This window comes from Gossypium hirsutum, chromosome A02, assembly GCF_007990345.1.
Source record: "Gossypium hirsutum isolate 1008001.06 chromosome A02, Gossypium_hirsutum_v2.1, whole genome shotgun sequence".
NCBI classification, from domain to species: domain Eukaryota; kingdom Viridiplantae; phylum Streptophyta; class Magnoliopsida; order Malvales; family Malvaceae; genus Gossypium; species Gossypium hirsutum.
The window spans coordinates 44,224,833-44,247,285 of record NC_053425.1 but is presented as its reverse complement, the minus strand read 5'-3'; the positions used below and the strand labels follow the sequence as shown (position 1 = coordinate 44,247,285).

The 22,453-nt window shown below is 37.4% G+C and overlaps 3 protein-coding genes across 3 annotated transcripts; 2 read left to right on the top strand and 1 right to left on the bottom strand.

The window, feature by feature from the left end:
* The first annotated feature begins 6,250 nt into the window (after window positions 1-6,250).
* LOC107951181 (2-keto-3-deoxy-L-rhamnonate aldolase) lies at window positions 6,251-7,598 on the top strand. The gene has a single exon (XM_016886121.2). It carries the CDS (start codon window positions 6,388-6,390, stop codon window positions 7,429-7,431), a length of 1,044 nt encoding a protein of 347 aa, XP_016741610.1. The 5' UTR covers window positions 6,251-6,387; the 3' UTR covers window positions 7,432-7,598.
* Window positions 7,599-9,252: 1,654 nt separating this feature from the next.
* LOC107951182 (mavicyanin) lies at window positions 9,253-10,248 on the top strand. The gene is made up of 2 exons (XM_016886122.2): window positions 9,253-9,570; window positions 9,649-10,248. Exons 1-2 carry the CDS (start codon window positions 9,378-9,380, stop codon window positions 10,044-10,046), a joined length of 591 nt encoding a protein of 196 aa, XP_016741611.1. The 5' UTR covers window positions 9,253-9,377; the 3' UTR covers window positions 10,047-10,248.
* Window positions 10,249-12,280: 2,032 nt separating this feature from the next.
* Window positions 12,281-21,687, bottom strand: LOC107951183 (serine/threonine-protein kinase WNK8). The gene is given in 8 exon segments (XM_016886123.2): window positions 12,281-12,976; window positions 18,705-18,848; window positions 18,929-19,316; window positions 19,395-19,552; window positions 19,641-19,861; window positions 19,939-20,166; window positions 20,269-20,306; window positions 20,909-21,687. Coding segments are annotated over 8 exon segments (1,821 nt in total). The 5' UTR covers window positions 20,969-21,687; the 3' UTR covers window positions 12,281-12,392.
* Between the last annotated feature and the right edge of the window lie 766 nt (window positions 21,688-22,453).

Here is a 22,453-nt window from a genome sequence, read left to right as displayed (position 1 = left end):
AAGGTCACACGGCCGTTTGACATAGCCCAGACTGTGTGGACAATCAAAGTAAGGTCACACAGTTGTGTCCCAGCCCGTACGTTCGCTCGTGTGTATACTCGAAATAGGGTCACACAGCTGTATCGCAAGCCGTGTGCCGGACCGTGTAACTTATTGACTTGCTACACACGGTCGTGTCTCAGACCGTGTGAAACATGCACCTAAAATAAAAATGACACACGACCATGTCGCAAGTCGTGTGCCAGACCGTGTAATTCACTAACTTGGTACACACGGTCGTGTCTCAGATCGTGTGAAACCTGCACCTAAAATAAAAATGACACACGACCATGTGGCCAGGCCGTGTGTGTCACACGACCGTGTGATAGCCCATCTCCCATGCTATGTGCTCCATAATTAGCCCCTAAAACAAGCTATTTTAAGGCCAAACCTTGCCCAACAAGCTACGTCATTTGTGTATACATTCAATGGACCTAAATACATTTCAAAGACTCATAAACATACCAATTCAATCAACCTAATTCTCCTAACCAATATGCCATTCAAAGGCACCTCATTTATACCAAAACAACATCAATTAAAACAAAGCTATAATGTCACATCTCAAACCCAAAACATAGGTAAGATAGCTACCTAATGACAACAATTGTCAATCCATTCACCATTCAAATTAAGCATACCAAAATGACCATATTCATATAGCTTTTAACATATACAAGCCAACTATACCATATATACATATAACCATTTACAAAAGTAACCAAAACATAACAAAAGTATAAATGACATTAAACCCTATACATGTCATTTATAACCATAGTTCATAATAATAAAAAACTACCAAAAATGATTGTGGGATAGTGTGATAGGACTCCGACAAAGTTCCAACAGATCGAGCTTCCAATGATCTACAAAACAAAGGAAAAACAACAACGTAAGCATTTAATGCTTAGTAAGTTCGTAAAAGATAGACTTCAACTTAACAATCCATACAACCATGCTCATTTCATTATTTAACATTGAAATTTCCTATGCACCATATTTCACATGGTTAGTAGAAATCATGAAAATATAACATCTCATATACTAGGAAATAAATTCCATACCTTTTTTTTCATCACACAACAACTTCCCATTCATTACGTTTCATAAATTCATACTCATTTTACCTTTTCAAATGAACATTAGCATTAATAGGTCCCTATACATGCCTTTCCTTCATCCTTTTCTTACCAGCTAAACCATTTAGAATTTCATCAAATACTCGGGAATGCTCACACATAGTGTACCTTTTAATGTAATAGTAACCTTTCCTTTTCAATAGTGCTCAGACGAGCTGTAAATGGGTCTGCTCACATGAGATATGGTCAGAATGTTAGGTACATGATGTTACTCACAGGAGTTGTGGAGAATCTACAACAAATGCAGGACCTCAGCCATCGATAGGACATTCAAGACCAGTACTCGAAACCATATAACCCTAATGACATGTCATTTGTATCCTAAGAATTCTTAATATTCAAACGGGATTACTTAACCATCAATTGTTTAAAACATCGTAATATATTCAAGTCTAATTTATATTCAACATATTGTAACAAATAACAAATCAAACTATAATTAATAAGATTATAATTCATACGAACTTACCTTAACTATCACGGTTGCATTAACAAAGTCGAGAACTATTCCAAAACCTTCAGTTTCCTTCGATTCAAGTCTGATTGATTCTTTTCTTAATCTAAATAATAATTTCATTCAATTAAAATTTTCAAATATTCTAAATTCAATAATACCAATTCTTACTCATGATAATGTAAAATTATAAAATTACCCCTAGTATTTTAACCTTTAATCAATTTAGTCCTCAAATCCTAAGCTTGCAATTTAACCATTTCTTTTTTTTTAACCTAAACCTATGATAATCAGTTTTTCCCTAAGCTTAATTAATCTACATTTTTCATTATTGCAAACAATATACATGAAATTTATCAATTAATCAATTCAACCCCTAAACCTTATTTTCATTAAAAATCCACTTAACAAATCATGTTTATTTAACAACCAAATTTAAATATCTATCACTTAACGTCACAAACATATTAAATTCATTCATGGAATGTCCTTCAACTTTTAATATTTTTGTAAATTAGCTCCCGCACTAAGTAGATTAAGCCAAAACGAGTTCAAAAACATAAAAATCAATAAGAACAGAATTGAAAACCCTTACCATGCATGAACTAATGTTGATCAAAACTTTAGAATTATCTAATGGAGAATTCGACTAAAGAAAGAAAAAATGAAAGAAAAAGATGGCCTTACTTTTTTTGTTCTTCTCATGATATTTTTTTTACTATTTTACCCTTAATGATAATACATAAATTTCACCTAACCTTGTCCATAAATGTCCACTACACAACTATATGATTTATTTATTCAGTAAGTCCGTTAACTTGCCTTTCCATCACTATTAAACACATTTAACTAATAGAACTCAACTTTCACATGTTATTCAACTTTGTCATTTTTTCCAAATTAACCATTTAAACTTTAAAATTTCTTAACGAAAATTTAATACGACTCTAATATAACTCTATAAACCTTAATTAAACATTAAAATATTTATTCACTCATTAGAATTGTGGTCCCCAAACCATATTTTTTGACACTACTGAAATCGGGTTGTTACATTTCTCCAGTGTTTGAAAGACTTGAGGGTGATTGAGGATCTTAAGGAGGGATTAAACCAGAATATGCTAGACCAAGAATCTTTGTCAGTATGGTACCATGCACATAGAGAGGGGGTACCATTAGAGGCTTCGTATCAGGTTTAAAAATATTGTAACTAACTAGTTTTTGTAGAGTCCAGAATCTTGAGATAGTAAACTTTTGTTTTAATTTAAAGTTTCTATTGTAAGAATATTTATTAATAAGTAATAAGTCTTTCTTTAAAATAGTTAAGTTTAAAATTGGTGGTTAGGGCCAATCCGGTTCAGTTGTGACACTCCATGCCCAAATTCAACAATCGGGTCGGGTAAGGATGTTACATATATAGACAACATTTTATTTTAAGGTTTTCTTTTATGCTTACTATCCCTCATTTGCACTATGTAGCTCCACCATTTTCCCCCACTTCGTCTCCATCTCCTTCATCCCATAGTCAAAAACCTTGAGTTTCACTTTCATGAAAACTTAAAATAAAAATAAAATAAGTTTTTCTTTACTTTTGAATAATTCAACACGTATAGCCACATTATCTCTAAGATTTTTATTCCTTTTTCACTTTTCAAAAACCTAGAGTATCACTTCAAGAAAACTTAAAAAAAAAAGTTTAATGCAAATTTCACTTCGTCATATGGCTTATAAAATGACCTATGACATATTAGAAAAAGTTTGTAGAGTAAAATAAGCCTACATTAGAAAAATATCCTCTACTTTATAGCTTAGGAAGACATCCTATGCACCCATTAGCACACTTCATGAGCTTCCTATAAGAGCACAACACTTGGTTCCTTTTAAGCCTACAATAGGAGCATGCCACTCGGCTCTCAAATTGCCATTGAATGCTCTATAAGATTGTCATTTGTATCCATCTCATAAATCACTAAGTCTCACTATATTCTTTTTTGTTTTTAAAAACTTTGGCTACATATCTGACTTAAGTGTCAAAGTGTGCCCTGAAAGTAAAATCTCTGACAATCACTAAATATGGTTATTTTCTAGTAGGCCTAAAAGAAAGAACTTAAGGAGTCCAATGAGTTCATAAGACTTCGTAGTAGCAGACGAACCACAATGCAAGCTCTCCTAAGAGGAGTTCGAGGAGTCTAGGATTCCTCTAAGCTACTTAAAAACCATAAGAGTTGGCATTTCTATGCCTTCAAATTCTCTTAATGCATAACTTTAGGTTAGACCTTACCTAGTTCCTTTTTCCACCCATAGTGTCCCTCAACTTGAAATTACGAACTAAGAAAGGCCAAACTCTGCCTCCTCGAGAAGTTAGAAAAGCCTAAGAAGTTCGCAAACCCTTTCAGGGTCTTCTATTAGCTCTTCTTAACACCTAAGTTACAACCCTTATGCCATTGTCGCTTCTTCTTTAACTTACTTTGGAGTATATCTCTCTCAATGAGTTAGAAGAGCCTGCAAGATGTTTTCAAGGCCTCCCTGTATCATCCCACATTAAGTTTGTTAGCTTAAAAGAATCAACTCCAGATCATCGATAGGGAGGTTGAATTGGCATTTGAGAAATTATAGTGGAATTAAAGAAAAATATGCAGCAAAGAACATAAGGATTTATAGTGGTTCGGACCCAATTGCCTACTCCACTACCTTAGCTTTCCACAACTAAGGATTTTCTCCAAATTCAGTAATTTGGAAACCTTTGAGGACAAGGTTTAACCTTACAATCACTCCTAAGAATTATACCCTAAAATCTTAAGACACAACTCCCTTAAGGTTTCTACCCAAACCTTAAAAATAAACCTTTTCTCAAAGAAAAACAAACAAGCAAACAAAGAAATAATCCTTACAAGATCAAGATGTTTTCCAATTAAGCATTAAGGCAAAAAAGAACACTTAAGCTAAATTAATACAATGAAAGCTCATAAGTGTTTACATGAAAAAGTATAAAAGAATTAAGCTCTAGGTTGTTTTGATTGATCTTTAAGCTTTGCACATGTTTCTTGTTCTTGCTAAACCTTTGGAAGATGATATTTATACCCTCTAATTGATTTCTAACCGTTGTGGTTGTTGTAGAAGTGAATATAGCTATTGGAGATGAAATATCAGGTCATTAACTTCACCTGCAGCAACTAGTATCGATACCTACTAAAAGGGTATCAATATTTTTTGTAATTAATACTGATTTCAGTGACTGTTGGAGTAGGAATATCGATACCATAGGAAATATATCAATACCTTAAGAAAAGTATCAATATTGGATTGATACCTACCAGGGTTTGAAAAATGGCAGAATGTCAATTTGGTATCAATTATCAGAGGGGTATCGATAGCTTGTAAAATATTGATACTTAGACAAAAAAAAAATATCGATACTTTTGTCCTAGAGCAATTCTAACTTGTTTGAAAAATGGTTAAAACATATTTGAAAATGTTTGACTCAATTGAAACTTTTTCAACTTGATTTTATCAAATTGCTCAACTTTACTTTTTATTCAAAAACACTTTAATTTGTTAAATCAAAACACATAATCCAATAAGGCTTAGTTTAACAGAGGTAATCTCGAATTCTCTTCCTTCCCCATTTCTAACTTTGTTTCCTATCCCCTCTCATCAGAATATCAACGTTCCCACTTTCTTAAAATACAAACGCTCATCCCATTGTAACTTTCAGATTTTCCCATCTGCAATAGTAATAAAATATTATTTAAAATATAAACCATTATTTTTTATATTCAATATAAAAGGAAGAATTCAAATTATTTTTATAAAAATAATAAAATCAAATAAAATTGTAATTGATTATAAATCAAAAAATTATTTTAATTATAACACTAATTACTTTTTATTTTATATAATAGAAAAGTTAACAAAATTGTTGATTGAAAGACCTTATGGGAACGATATTGATAATTTGGAGACTCTATTAGAATGTTTAAAGTTTAGAGACTAATTTAGAATCTAATTATAGTTTGAGAACGTTTAGTGTAATTAGCTCTTGTATTTTATATTTGTTATCTACCCATAAAAGATATTTTCGCTAGTATGTAATTTTCAATATATATATATATATTTGGTACTTATTTTTTTTTCTAATTACATTGTTTTTAATTGTGTTTAAGGTTCGTAATTTTTTATCTAACTTATTTTTTATTTTTTTTATTTTAAAATATTTAATTAAATAAAAATTTTTAAATTAAAAACTATATTATAATAAATCAATTAAATATTAACATAGCTATTAAAACTTATGTATAGCACGAGCCAAAAAATTAAATTTGAATCAATTAATTATCTTCATTAAATCTAAGTATGATTACTTGAGTTAAAAATTTTAGAAGGTAAAGAGGAGGATGGATTCAAATATTTACAACCATGTATTAATATTATCCATAAAAATAAAAAAGTTTATATGTCAAAAAAAAGCCTTTAAAAATGTAAAAAAAAATTAAAAAAAAAATCTTGTTTTAAATATAAACCTAATTAAGCTTTCATCATTAAATAAAATCATCATAAATTTATAGACCAATCAAATTGTTATAAATAGTAATTAAAGTTTCTGAACTTATAAAATATAAATTATACGAATCAGTATTATCTACGGTAAACACTCGTCACTCTCGCATACGTCTCCTACCAAATACCAACCCACTCATATTTTTCACTTTTTAAGGGTTTCTTCGTTAAAACCAAAGTACCCAGCTGCAGCAGATGGCTTCACTCGCCAACACAACCGCAGGTGCCGTTGCCGGAGCCCGGAAAATTTCCAACGGAAAACCTATTCCCTTCGTTTCTTCCAAATCCCTCTCCTTTCCCTCTTTCAGGCCTTCCATTTCCTCACTGAAACCCTTAATCCCCACCAAATTCTCCTCTCTTTCCCCTCGCCAATGCTCCCCTAATCCCTCTCCTTCTACCTCCCCGCCTTCCCTCAAATCTCGCCTCCGCAACGGCGAAACCCTCTACGGCATCTTCCTCCTCTCATTCTCCCCCACTTTGGCTGAGATCGTCGCTTTCTCTGGCTACGACTTCGTAGTCATCGACATGGAACATGGCCCCGGGGGAATCCATGAGTCCCTCCAAATGCTCCGCGCTGTCGCCACGACCAACACCCCAGCCATCATCCGCCTCCCTGAGTCCTCCGCAGTTTGGGCCAAAAAAGCCCTTGACCTTGGTCCACAAGGGATCATGTTTCCAATGATCGACTCCCCTAAAGACGCTAAAAAGGCGGTGTCGTATTGCCGTTTCCCTCCCAACGGAATCCGTGGATCCGCTCACACGGTGGTGAGAGCTTCCAACTACGGAATCAACGAAGGGTATCTGAGCAACTACAAGGAGGATCTGTTAATAATGTGCCAAGTCGAGACGGTAGATGGTGTTAAAAAAGTGGAAGAAATCGCCGCCGTTGAAGGTGTAGACTGTATTCAAATGGGTCCATTGGATTTAAGTGCTAGCTTGGGTTACCTCTGGGACCCGGGTCACAAGAAGGTAAGGGAGATGTTGAGGACGGCGGAGAAAGAAGTGCTTAAGTCCGACCGGAAAGACGGCGGAGCTTTCTTGGCCGGTTTCGCAATGCCACATGATCCACCGGGGGCGCTCGGGAAGCGCGGGTATCATATGGTTTCCGGTGCCATTGATGTTGGGTTGTTCAGAAATGCGGCGGTGGAGGATGTTAGGAAGTTTAAGATTAGTCTCAATGCTGATTCTAATGATTCCGATGATGATAAAGATTCGGATGAGAAGTATTGGAGTGAATAAAAAATATAGATAGAAAATTTCATTTTGGTTTGCTGTTTGGGTTTATCGTTTGGTTGCAATCCTTTTGTAAATGTAGTTGAACGGCTTGGTTTCTTAGAGGGCAATGAAATCGAGTTCCAATTCAGTTCTTCAATTTATCTATGAGACTTCAACCATGTTTTGAGTTCCATTTGGCATTACAATATTTATCTATGAAACACTACTTTCCATTTACAAACCTGAAATGAAATTCTGAACTCTTTTCTTACGGGATTCCGGTCAATTGGTCAATTTTCCGGTAGGAGGAATAATAATCTTTCGGCCTAAGAGTTGGGCTGAGCTCGAGTATCATCCCCCCATGACATGGTGATGATCCCGCCACCATTTCAGGTATTTGAAAGGGTGGATACTTTAGTATTTCTTGTGATGAAATGAAATCGTTACTTGGTATAACAAAGATGCAAACAATGAATGAAGTACTGTTAGCTAACGGCCGTGGAGATTAATCGAAGAAAGTTGACGTCTGAGAGAAACATTGGTAAAAAAGTATTGCACAAAAGATGACATCCTTCAATGCCAGCCAAAACCAAGGGATTCATGGACATGGAAGGTCACACTAATGAGCAAGGAAGATCATACTAATGGGCGAGGAAGTAATTGAAAAATAATATCACCACAACAGATGGGAGTTCACAAAAAATTTACAAAACCATAGGATAAACATATTATCAGAGGTGGAATTGGACAACCAAAACTTGAACTTTGATTGAGGGTCAGGTCAGCTTCTGAATAACACGCATTTTGTAGGTTGGAATGTTCATGGTCCCAACGTCTCGAAGAAAATCTTCAACTTTCTATGGACACTGAAAGTCCATTTTAAAGTGATTATCTTTCTCTGGAAAGTCCTCTATTGTAAATCAGAGTTAAAAAAGAGAATTAACTCTATAAATCCGCTTCCTAGTTGGCAACTGGTACCATTCCCACAATGGTAGTATTGCTTTCATATAGAAACTATGATCTACCCACAAAGGACTTTAAAAGAATACAAAAAATTTCCATCCTTTTTAGATGATAAAATTATGTAAAGAAATCATCCAGAATAAGCAAGCCAACGGTTGATCCTACCATAGAACTGCTAAAGTATGCTACAGCTCTTCAAGTTTATATTTAATCAAATAAAAATGATAGTGGAGTGTCCATGTGAGAGAGGAGACAACTCCTCAGCTATATGTATTCTAGTGTTGAAGTTCAACGCACATGGTACAAGTGAGGCAATCTATCTAATCTCTATACTGTAAATACAACCCAATTTAATGAATTTACTAAATGTCTTTATTGCATTTGAGCTGTGGTAGAATCTCAATTCCAAAGCGTGATTATGATATAAAACATCCCCACATCCCTTGTTCAAGTTCCAGCCGACTATCCAACTTGGCCATGTGACAATCATACATCATTAGTCATATGATTGATTTCCTTCCCAATTCTACCCTCCAAAGTTGCTATGTTTCCATTCCAATCCCAAGTCTTCAGATCATCTTTGAATATCATACATTTTCAACCTTAACTGATAACATACATACATACAAGACGCAGCTAAAAGATGGATTTCCTATAACATCTCTAATTTATCAAATTCTTGTGTTTGTGTGACTACAATGTTGGACGATGTGACATTTTTAGGTGATAATGTATCATCGAATTTTATATTTTTTCAAATTTAAAAATTAAAATGAACTTAGTTGTGAATTTAAAATACCAAAGAGTATCTAATTACCAAATTCATAAGCTTAAAACTAATAAAGTATATATCCCTCACAAGGGTATTAAGGTCAACAACTCAACAAAGCATGTTCTTTAAGCTCCACCAATCTATGTATTTTAGACGCTGAGTTGAGGCCAATAAGATTTGATTTCACATCTCTATTGTCCTTCACTCCCAACATTTGAGAAACAAGCAAAGAAAGATGGCCAATCTTAGATGTCTCACAAAACATTTCATATGTGCTTGTCAGCTTCTCTTTTTATTGCAAGCCGAAGTCTTTTGTTCTCAGTACAAGGTTGGAGATTTAGATGCTTGGGGCATTCCAACATCAGCAAATCCCCAAGTATATGCCAAATGGTCCAAAAACCATTCCTTCAAGCTCGGAGACTCTCTCTGTAAGTTCCTCTTCTTCTCCATGTTTGTTTCATCCAAAATAGCTTTCAAAAACTGATATTTCCCCACTCTTTTTGCAGTGTTCCTATACCCACCAAGTCAAGATTCAGTGATCCAAGTGACGGAACAATCCTACAACAGTTGTGACCTCAAAGATCCAATCTTGTACATGAACAATGGCAACTCACTGTTCAACATCACTAAGCCTGGGGAGTATTTCTTCACCAGTGGGGAGCCTGGTCACTGTGAAAAGAAGCAGAAGCTGTACATCGCTGTGCTTTCAGGCAACGGCTCTGCAGCACTTGCTCCTTCTTACGGTCCTTCTGCATTACCGGACACTGCATCGTCACCGTCTTACACGACTGTCTTCGGCAACATCCCTCAACCGCCTTCTTCATCGCCGTCACTAGGGTTCCCATTATTCGTTACAGCTGTTGTTGCATCAGCCACATGGGGAATAATCAATGCCATGATATGAAGAAGGGGACATAGTTACTCGATCTCTACTGTCAAATTGTCAAACCATTCCATTTGGCATTTTATTTATTTTTCATTCAAATGTTATTTCTAGAATTTGGGTTTTATTCTTCGGATTTGTGATTCATTTTTCGGTGATGAAACTTGCAAAGAGAATACGAACAGTGAAATGGGAGATCTAGACAGTATTGTATTGTATTGTATAATAGCTTATTCTTTCTGTGTTTTCATCCATATAGATTTTTACAGACGGGACAGGAAAGAATCTATGAGCTTGAAAAGAAGAGATTTTGGACATCTGGTTTTGATGTTTTTAAGAAAAAGGAAAGAGGTAAAGCCCCACTCTATGAAAACTACATTTAATTTGGAGGATAGAATGGGTCCGAGAGAACACCGCCTGAAATTATGGTTGGTGAGTTGTGAGACATGGACATAGCATACCAAAAGGTCTCAGTTCCCATTGATTTTTTTTATGTTTTAATCGCCAGCTGGTTATGATTCTTGCCAATACTACACCGACAACCTTTCTCTCACTGGCTTACTACCACTGTCGTATCTTCCAAATTTGGAACTTTAGATGAACTGAACTGAAGGGTTAATTCCATAATTTAATTGAGTTGATCTTGATTTTACAATCAGCCCCAATACAAATGCACGTTGAACATCTTGGAAACCCACAAAGCCGAATCCCATCCATGTTTAATTGTGATTCGCCCTCACTTTTATAACATTGTATAGTCATCACATCAAGGAATCATGGAGTTTGACCAGTGATCTTGTAGTGTGTGTGTGTACTAAACACAATCAATTCCTAGAATTTGATGGACACGAAAATGGTAAATTTGCTACTAGGCACTTTTGCCTTTTGGTGTTCAGGGTTTAACATTCTTATAGAAATTCTGCTCTTTTTAAGATTCATAGTTCTTCTTAGATGAGATTGAACCCCCTCCCCCCCTTCTTTTTGTTGATTGGGTTTTACGATTTCTTGCTTATTGGTGTGAAAATTGTTATATCGGTTTGTATAAGAATATGCTTCAAGCCTCTTATAAGATGATGGATTGGTTCATAATAAAAAAGATTGATGGTAGTGATATAAATGTTAAATTGCATCAAGGCCTAATAGATTATTTGTTTTCTCCAAGCTCATAATCTCAATGTAGAAGTGAATTTTTTTCATCAAGCATTTGAATCAAGTTTGAATCCTAGAGCCACATTATTACAAAAGCTTTACCTGAAAACCACATTCAACCCAAACAAAACTATATTCAAACTATAAAACAGACAGAAAAAACTCATAATTTATACAAAAAAAAAAAGTAGAAATTTAATTTTTTTCGAAATCACTGTTTGGTAGTAATAATAGTCAATGTCAAACTTTTCAAAAGTAGATAAAATGTGCTTTATGTTGTGATTAAGAACTATATCAGGCGTGCCTGTTACTATGTTTTATGTTGCAGGTCCAAAACTCAAACTAACCTAGAATCAACCTTCAGTCACCCTGAAAAGATAATCTTAGTAACGACATGAAATAGCTGGAGCTGGACCAAGGTTGTATAGTTGCTGGAATTGCAAAAAAACCTAGTTGCCCTTCACGATAAGGTTACCTCCATACAAATTTTGCTGCATTTATATCCTTGATAAAAGGATACCAGCAAACTGAATGGGAGAACTTGAGAAAGTTGCTTGTGAAAACATTAACTTTATGTTATTTTAGGTTGTCATATGAAAACTTCATCTCCCTTTCGACTTTTTCTTGTAAGCATGAGATGGAATAAAATAGAGAGTTGACAATATAGTCGTAGTTTGTTTTAAATTATGGAACAGCTTAGTATATTATCATAAGATGCCTTATCAGATTTAGATTTATATGCCAAATGGAGATTCGAGTTTGCTTAAATATTAATGTTTATATGGGCTTCAAATGCCTTGGCCAAATCAAAGGCACAATTTCTGGGATATCTTTATGTTAGTAACACAAGTTGCCCTTTGGTCCGGTCTACGGGACGTTGATGATATTAAGCTTAAAGCTTACAAAATTTTGACCTTTAGAGCTTAAAACCCACGTGCATTTACTCTATCAACAAGCTATTTGGTTATGGAGTTTGACAATTTAGTTATACTACAAATATAATACCAGAATTTTTTTATCATTTTAATTTCTATATTTAAAAGGATTTAAAGATTGAGATTGAAATTTAGAGTCTCAAAGTTTAAATGGACTCAAATCCAAACATAAATCCAATATTTAGAAACATTAAAAAAAATGAAATCTGTCAACAAAAGAGTTTCTATATTTGAAAAAAGAAAAAAAAGAAAAACTACTAAAGGGGAAGAGGGAAACTGCACATCACATAACAGATACTTTCTTCTTTGTTATCCACCTCTTTTTGGCGTTCTCCATTGCTGCATTTTTCAACCTCATGAGCTCTTGGAAACACTGCTGATACTGTAAATTAATGGCATCAAGCTCAAACTCCAGCTCCTCAAACTTATCCTTGTCTTCCACTGACATAGAACAAATGCTTGACAAGCTCATATCTTGTGATGCAAATGAACATGAATCCATTAAGTAGGATGTATCGGAGTAATTTATAGAGTCATTTATCACAAAAGATTAGCAATGGTTTTCCTCGTCGCTCGCTTCTTTATGTCCAAGATGATTATAAACACATCCAATATTTAAACCAAAATCATATGTTCTTGAATCAGTATGGTACTCACCATTACCGTAACCAGAAGATCCCATTAGCTTGTTATTACTTCCATCTGAAGCTACCACTCCGTCACATTCGGTTGATATATCGGAACTGAGAGATTCTTGGGTGTCTCGACATTTCACAACAGCCAACTCTGAGAAAACTCCTTGCTCGCTGACTGTTTTAATAGTGACATCACTAAGGCTTCCAGATGAAGGTTTCCAGTAGGGTACAAGTGTCATGGGTTGCGCGTCGGTGCTCGCAACCATGACAAACTGGTGCGATCCATCGTGTTCGAGGGAGGTCATTTAGCCCAACCAAACTGGCCCAACCAAACTGGCCCGGTGATTTAAGAGATTAAAAGCCCATCTCAAGAGCCTGATAGAAATGGGAAGTGTTCTAGAAGATATAATTATGGAATCTTAGAGTTCTATTTGTATATAGCTGGTTATGTAAGCTTAGAGTTCTAATTGTATTCAGCTTTTAATTATAGCTATTGATATACTGTGAGGCTCAACTATAAATAGAGACCTCTTTGTTCATTGGATATTCATTGAGTTATTAACAAGAATTTTGAGAGTATTCACTCAAACTTTTCTCTCAAGTGTTCTTGCTTTTGTTCATCTTTCAAGGCTCGTTCTTACTTCGTTCTTCTGTTGTTCTTCGTGAAAATCTTAAAGGAATTCTATTGAATCCTTTATTGTTGCGAGTGAAGTTGACTTGGGCGTTTTTGCTGCTGAATCTTTTTCGTTACAAGTTAGGCTGACTTAGGCGTTTTGAGCAGAGAAACTGCCTAAGGCCGCACGGATAGCGTGGGAAAACTCTAAGTCCGTGACAGTTGGTATCCGAGCCAAGGTTCGAAGCCACCGTTGAAAGATGTCAAAAGAAGTTGAGGAAGTGGAGACCCGTGGGAGGGCTAGGAAAGCTAGTCGCTCAAGGGACATATTGGCAGCTTTAGAGGATCGCGTCGTCACTCTCGAGAGTTCAATGGGGGATATCAAGGAGAGGGTTGAAGATGTTGATGACAGGCTCCATGATGGGCTGCAGTCCATGCAGGAGCAGCTTAAAGAGTATGTGACAGACAATATGAAACAGTTGACTGGTAGAGATGATGCCATTGAGGCTATGGTGGTGGCCTTGAAGGGAGAGATTGCGGAGCTCAAGGGTGAACTCACAATCTACAAGGTTGCCTTGGGCAATGGTGGGTTAGCGGCTGCCGCACCCAAGCCCAATATTGATGTTCCCAAGCCCAAATAGTTTAAGGGAATAAGGTCCGCAAGAGATGTGGACAACTTTTTGTGGGGAATCGAGCAATACTTCTGTGCCAAAGGCATCACGGAGGATGTCACTAAGGTAACTACTGCTGCGATGTATCTATCTGACGTTGCTTTGTTGTGGTGGCGTAGTAGGTCCACTGATGTGAGACGTGGTGGGTCTGAAATCGGAACATGGGAGGAGTTTCGATGTGAGTTCAAAGCACAGTTTTACCCAGAGTATGCCGAGGATGAGGCTCGGGCAAGGTTGCGTCGGCTTGCGCAACAAGGCACTGTGAGGGAGTATGTACATGAGTTTAGCGAGCTTATGCTCCAAATCTCAGATATGGGGGAGAAAGAGGCATTCTTTTCCTTTATGGACGGATTAAAACCGTGGGCGAAGCAAGAGTTGCAGCGCCGAGGAGTTCAAGAGCTCACCAAGGCTATGTCAGTAGCAGAATCACTTTCTGAATTTGGTGGGAGGAAAGACAATTCCAATTCTTCTAAACCCAGATTAAAGGGTAATAGTGGGGGAGATAAAGAAAGGCCCACTAGGAACGGCGATGGTAAGAAACCTTGGGACAAGAGAAAGAGTGGGCCTATAAGATGCTTCCACTGCGAGGGTCCACATATGATCAAGGACTGTCCAAAGAAGGCCGCTCTCAAGGCTATGGAAGCAAAGGGGGAGTCCGATGTGGAGGATAACAACCTTGGATCGATACTAGGGGGTGTCGAAGATAGAATGAGCCATGGTTTGATGTTTGTAGACATCATTGTGGCCGGCAGAAAATTGAATGCGCTCGTCGACACAGGCGCTTCTGATTTATTCATGTTTGAGGAGGCTGCTTGTAAACTAGGCCTCAAGATAGATAATGAACGGGGTCGGATCAAAACAGTGAACTCGGAAAGTATTCCAATCAAGGGGGTTGCAAAGGGAGTGGATCTTCAGCTCGGCAATTGGTCAGGGAAGGTATCCATTAAGGTAATACCACTTGATGACTATGATTTTGTGGTGGGACTAAGCTTCCTTGATCAGGTTAAAGCTCTTATTGCCCCTTCGAGCAATTACATGGTGATTTCAGATGCGAAACATCAATGCATGGTGAAAGTGACAAGGAAGAGAAGCTTTGAGGGAAAAACACTATCAGCAATTCAGTTTGCTAAAGGTGTACGGAGAAATGAAGTCTCATATTTAGCCACCTTAAAGATCGAAGAGACCGCTGAGTTTGTTAGTGAGACCCCGAAAGAAGTGGGACAATTGCTAGAATCATTTCAAGATGTAATGCCTGCTCAGTTGCCAAAAAGTTTGCCACCCAAGAGGGAGGTGGACCACAAAATCGAGTTAGTATCCAATGTGGTGCCGCCAGCAAGGGTCCCCTATCGTATGTCTCCGCCAGAATTAGAAGAGTTGCGGAAACAATTGAAGGAACTTTTGGATGCGGGATTCATTAGACCATCTAAATCCCCATATGGTGCGCCAGTGTTGTTCCAAAAGAAACACGATGGGTCCTTAAGAATGTGCATCGATTATCGAGCTCTAAACAAGATCACCGTGAAGAATAGGTATCCTATTCCTCTTATCGCAGATTTGTTCAACCAGCTTGGTAGTGCAAGATGGTTTACCAAGTTAGATTTGAGATCGGGGTATCATCAAGTTCGAATAGTCGAGGGGGACGAACCAAAGACAGCTTGTGTGACACGGTACGGTTCGTATGAGTTCCTTGTAATGCCTTTTGGACTCACGAATGCTCCAGCTACATTCTGCACCCTAATGAATAAGGTACTTCAACCCTTTCTTGATCGTTTTGTGGTTGTTTACCTTGACGATATTGTGGTCTATAGCAAGTCGCTTGAAGAGCACGTAAGACACTTGAGGGAGGTGTTCCAGACTTTGAGGGAAAATGAGCTGTTCGTCAAGGAGGAGAAATGCTCATTTGCCCAACAAGAGGTGTCATTCTTAGGCCACATTGTGGGAGGCAGTAAGATCCGAATGGATAAAAATAAGATTCGAGCCATTTCAGAGTGGGAGCCTCCAACCAAGGTAACAGAGTTGAGATCTTTCCTTGGATTGGCAAATTACTATCGCCGCTTTGTCGAAGGCTACTCCAAAATTACCACTCCCTTGACAGACATGTTGAAGAAGGGGAAGGTATGGGATTGGAGTCCAGAATGTGAGAAGGCCTTCAACCAATTGAAGCAAGAAATGACGAGGGAGCCCGTACTTGTCTTGCCGGATTTTACGAAGCCTTACGAGGTACGTACAGATGCATCAGATTATGCTATTGGGGGAGTACTGATGCAAGATGGACACCCAATTGCTTTCGAGAGTCGAAAGCTTAACGAGACGGAACGTAGATATACGGTCCAAGAGAAAGAGATGACTGCGGTAGTACACTGCTTGCGCACATGGAGAATTATTTATTGGGTTCCAGGTTCGTAGTCCTTACCGACAATGTTGCCAATAGTTACTTTCTAACCAAGAAAAAGTTGTCTCCCAAGCAGGCTCGTTGGCAGGTTTTACTAGCAGAGTTTGATTTCACAATGGAATATAAACCAGGAAGTGCCAACAATGTTGCTGATGCACTTAGTCGAAAGATGGAATTCGCAGCAATCAGTCAACCTGATGGCTCTTTGTTGGAACGCATTCGAGAGGGATTGTCCCATGATCCTACGGCCAAAAATTTGATTGAGCTTGCCAAGGAGGGAAAAACAAGAAGATTTTGGCTTGATGGGGAACTAGTATACACTCATGGACACCGCCTCTATGTGCCCCATTATGGGAAACTCCGTAAGGAAGTCATGAAGGAATGTCATGACTCGAAATGGGCAGGCCATCCAGGGATGCATCGCACTTTGGCCCTTTTGGAGGATCACTATTATTGGCCTCACATGGGTGCTGATGTGGAAACCTATGTGAAAACTTGTCTAGTGTGCCAACAAGACAAGGTTGAGTTAAAGACTCCAGCCGGCTTGCTTCAACCCCTGCCAGTCCCAGAAAGGCCATGGGAGAGTTTATCCATGGATTTTATTATTGGTTTGCCTAAGTCTGACGGGTTTGCTAGTATTCTTGTTGTGGTGGACAGGTTTTCAAAGTATGCGACTTTTATTCCGGCGACCAAAGAGTGCCCTGCTGAGGAAGCAGCTCGGTTATTCCTTAGACACGTGGTGAAATATTGGGGAGTGCCACTATCTATTATCAGCGATCGAGATGGTCGATTTACTGGTCGGTTCTAGACAGAGTTGTTCAAGTCAATGGGCTCAGATTTGAACTTCTCCACGAGCATGCATCCACAAACCGATGGGCAAACTGAACGAGTAAATGCACTGTTGGAGACGTATCTTCGGCACTATGTGAGTGCCACACAAAGGGATTGGCCAAAGTTGCTGGATGTGGCCCAATTTTCATATAACTTGCAGCAAAGTGGGACCACGAATCAAAGTCCATTTGAAATAGTGACGGGTCAACAGCCACTCACACCCAACGCTGTTGTGACCCATTACACAGGACCAAATCCTGCAGCCTATAGATTCGCAAAAGATTGGCAAGAGAAGAATGACTTGGCTAGAGCTTGTTTACACAAGGCAAGTAAGCGTAGCAAGAAGTGGGCCGATCAGAACCGAAGGGATGTACAATTTCAAGTGGGTGACTCAGTCCTTGCTAAACTACACTTGATTTTACGATATACTGGTTTGCACAAGGGCCTTGTACGAAGGTATGAAGGGCCGTTTAAAGTTGTGAAGAGAGTGGGCAAGGTGGCCTACAAGCTGGAGTTGCCACCAAAACTTAAAGTACACCCAGTCTTCCATGTAAGCATGCTTAAGCCGTTTCATGAGGATCAAGAAGATCCGAATCGAGGCAAGTCCGAACGAGCACCGATGGGGGTAAAAGTCTCGTATGATCGTGAAGTAGAAAACATTGAGGCAGACCGGGTAATTAGACGAAAGTACCACCGACCACAGCATGAGTACTTAGTTCGATGGAAGGGACTTCCTGATAGCGAAGCAAGTTGGGAACCTGCGAAGGCATTGTGGCAGTTCCAAAGGAAGATTGACAAGTTCCATAAGGAGGATGCGACGAGGGCGTCGCTAGAACAAGTGGGGGAGAATGTCATGGGTTGCGCGTCGGTGCTCGCAACCATGACAAACTGGTGCGATCCATCGTGTTCGAGGGAGGTCATTTAGCCCAACCAAACTGGCCCAACCAAACTGGCCCGGTGATTTAAGAGATTAAAAGCCCATCTCAAGAGCCTGATAGAAATGGGAAGTGTTCTAGAAGATATAATTATGGAATCTTAGAGTTCTATTTGTATATAGCTGGTTATGTAAGCTTAGAGTTCTAATTGTATTCAGCTTTTAATTATAGCTATTGATATACTGTGAGGCTCAACTATAAATAGAGACCTCTTTGTTCATTGTATATTCATTGAGTTATTAACAAGAATTTTGAGAGTATTCACTCAAATTTTTCTCTCAAGTGTTCTTGCTTTTGTTCATCTTTCAAGGCTCGTTCTTACTTCGTTCTTCTGTTGTTCTTCGTGAAAATCTTAAAGGAATTCTATTGAATCCTTTATTGTTGCGAGTGAAGTTGACTTGGGCGTTTTTGCTGCTGAATCTTTTTCGTTACAAGTTAGGCTGACTTAGGCGTTTTGAGCAGAGAAACTGCCTAAGGCCGCACGGATAGCGTGGGAAAACTCTAAGTCCGTGACACAAGCTCCAAGATCATGCTGTCAATCAACTCTGCAATGGCTATTATATCTTCATTTGACAAATCAAGTTGTTCGACCATCTCCTCAGTGATTGAAATAGCAGTATCGGAACCTAGATAAAATGAAAAATGGATATTCCTTGCTCGACCTGTTAAAAGATACACGGTGCATAAGTCGTTCTTTGAACATAAAGAGTAAGACTTTTTCTATAGCAGAATATTCACTTACCATATCGATCGGCAATACGCAAGGTCAATGAAATTGTATTATCGTCATTTTTCTCCCCTTTTAACCTGAATTCGTTATTCTCTGTGAAACATTGTAGCTCAAGAGTTGAGGACCGAGGAGCTGTATTGATGCTTTTCGTAAGCTTTTTGCAGTTAGGATCTATGTCCATTGGATGAGGTTCAGACTGGATCAAATTTACTAATTGGGGCATAACATTTGGTAACTGCAGTGGACCACCGCGAACTTCCTTGGCAGTTTCAGCCAAAAGGAATGGATCTTTCAAGAGCTCCGCAGCTGGCAATCTAATAGATGCTGGAAGAAGACATTTCTCAATAAACTGCTTAACTTGGGGATCATTCACTTTGCCAAGGGAAGCAGGTTTAATACCCTGCAGGGAAAAGAGTTAGAGAGAGCTTAAACATGAATACTGGAAAAAATTAAATATTGGAGAGAGTTGTCAACTTACAGAGGAAACTTTCTTATATATTTGTGCAGGATTTTTGCATTCATTATATGGATATTCACAAGTAACCATCTCCAACATGCACATACCAAAAGAATAAATGTCGACAAGCTCATTATACTCCTCATCATAAAGCTCCGGAGCCATGAATTCAGGTGTTCCTACACCAAAGAACAAAGCATTACAAATTTCAACTGAAATGGATTAGCTGAAGCCACAGCATTACTTATTTTTGTGAAAATGAAGTACCAATTACACTTTGAGCAGTGGGTTGCTCCATGACGGTTGCCAACCCGAGATCTCCGATCTTGACTTCTCCATTGTTTCCATTTACAAATATATTATCACATTTTAAATCTCTGTGAATGATTGGAGGATTGTGACTATGCAGATAGTGTAAACCTCTAAGGATCTGCCGTGACCAGTTCTTGATGGCTTTCAAATCAACATTTTTATGCTTCTTACGGTATCTAAAAGGAGAAAGTAAATTCCAAAATGCCATAAATGAACGACAAAGCCAAGCAGAAAAGAAGTTCATGAAACTTACTGCCTCAAACTTCCAGAAGTAAACAACTCTGTTATCATGTTCATGGAATTGTTCTTATCATCCACCCAGGAATTGTAGAACTTCATAATATTTTCATGTTTCAATGACTTCAAAAGGTGAACCTCCGAATATAATCTTTCCAGCTGTTCAGATGTCTGCAATACATCTTCGATATTGACTTGGTTCCACGCAACCTCTATTCCATCAGCTTCGTCAAATCCCTTGAAACTACAAAAGAGACAATGTAGCAGCCAAAATGGAACCATCAATCAAAACCATATGCCTACACAAGTTAACCAAATTTAGAGAAGATATGCCTTGAAACCATACACAGTCTTGAATGCTCCCTTCCCCAGGATCTCATCATACTGAAGGAATAAAAACAAAAACCATAAAGATTATATCACTAAATCCAAAAGAGCAAACCAATGAAGCAACTTCGAATAAAGCAAAATACTTGAGAATAATATAAGGATTTAAGGATACACATTTTAAGCTTAATTTTGTTAAAGGCATTTCTTATAATCAAATTTTGTCATGTTCATTAAAATGAAAGCAATAAAAGTAATTATTTCACCTTGTAACAAAAAAAAAAACACTTAGAACAGCTCTAAAATGACCAAAGATGAGAAATTTGCAAACTTAATAATATAGAAGTTCGAGGACAATCAAATTTGGTTAAATTCAGGCCAATGGATTGCATTACTCAAACTTTACGCTGTTTGGTTGCTAAGAAAATATGTGGGAAAAAAAGTACCTTGGACTGCCTATACAAAAAATTATATTGACAGGTTTAAACAATAAGCAACTAGTTGATTATTCTGTAAAAGTTCCAAATTTTCCTTCAGAATTCGAAAATTTATGTCAAATTGCTTTGCTCCAACTTGGCAACCAAACAGATAAGTAAACCATAAACAATGCAAGAGAGAAACAACAATATACATATATAAAAAGGTACCGAAAAATATACCCGAACGTATCGACCCAACGGATCTTTCTCAGCAAAATCACAACCATCAGCCGCCTCCATTTTTTTTATGTGCAGAAAGAACTAACCGACGCCACAACTATAAAACCCGATCGAAAATTCCAACAAAAAACAGCCAAAATACACAAAAAAAGGGGGAAAAAAAGACAAATTATGAGGGGGAAAAAAGCAGAAAAGGCTGTTATAGGTCAAAATTGACCCTGATCGGAAGCAAAGACGAGGAGGAGGAGAGAATCTGTTGTTGTTTTTCAGAGAATGCCTCAGAAGCTATTGAATACGAATCGATTACCGATCGGAATCGAAATCGGAATCGACATCCAAATGCAACGACGGAATCCATATATTCTTCCACCGGTTTCCGATAATCCAATTTCATACGGTTGTTTGTACCTTGAATCGAATTTCTAATGAATTTCATACCAATCAAATATTCTCCCCCCATAATGCTACCGGCATTTTAATTTTATGCCCCCAAAAGTTTTCACGGAATTTGTGAAAATTCGAGGCAGCAAAAAATCCTTAAAAAAAAAAAACTTGAAATTTTGGAGACAAAAAGAGATTGAAAAGAAGAAGTGGCAGAGCCAGAGGCTAAAGAAGCAAAAAAACGCAACTTAGTTGTGGGGGTAGGGGCATATTGAGAAGTACTTTAAAAGGGTTGCACCGATTTTCACGGGGTAGGGTGCGGTGCGGTTTTAATTGCTATTACCAAGTTGTTGTCCGGGAAGGGAATTCTTTTTCCTCCTCCAATTTACTTTACCAAGGAGCTCCAAAACTTCTTTAAATTCCCACCGAATTCATCAATACCCTACTTAATGGAGCTTGGCTGGATTAATATCAACTTTAATCCTTTCCAATTATAAAATATTTAATTTAAGTCATTTAAATACTTTTTTTACTTTCACCCCACTAATTGATTAATACTTTAAACTTTTAAGTTTGTTAAAGAAACAAGAAGGTTATCTATCTTAAAGTTGAAGAGTTTACGGACAGAAAAATGAAGTCAGCAATAGCAATCAATTTATGAGATTTCCTGAACTAAAAGCGGTGCATTTTGGATTTGGTTAATCATTAAAGAAAGTACGTGGGAAGAGCAAGGATGTTTTTTTTTTTTGAAATAATTTCATTATAATAGTCTCCCTTACCCTATAAATAGGAAGATTATACACTTCAACGCACTCAAATTAATATTTTCCTACATTGGCAACAATGTCATGCTAATCGATTTAAAACTCAATCCACATATTTAAGCTGATTTAACTGTTACTAAATTTACATTTTGATAATTTAACTTCATAATATTATAAAATATCATTGAATTATTCGAAAATTTTGAATTTAAATTATTATACTGATAAAATTGCTATTGTACAACCTTCTTTGCATTGCCTGCACCAATGCTTTTATTCTCTTTTTCTTCTACAATTATTTTTTATGAAACAATTTTAAACGTCAAAATTTGCAAAACAAATTTCAAACAAATTTTTTTCCTGATCTTCGACACTAACTGTTAGATTAATTTAGATGTAA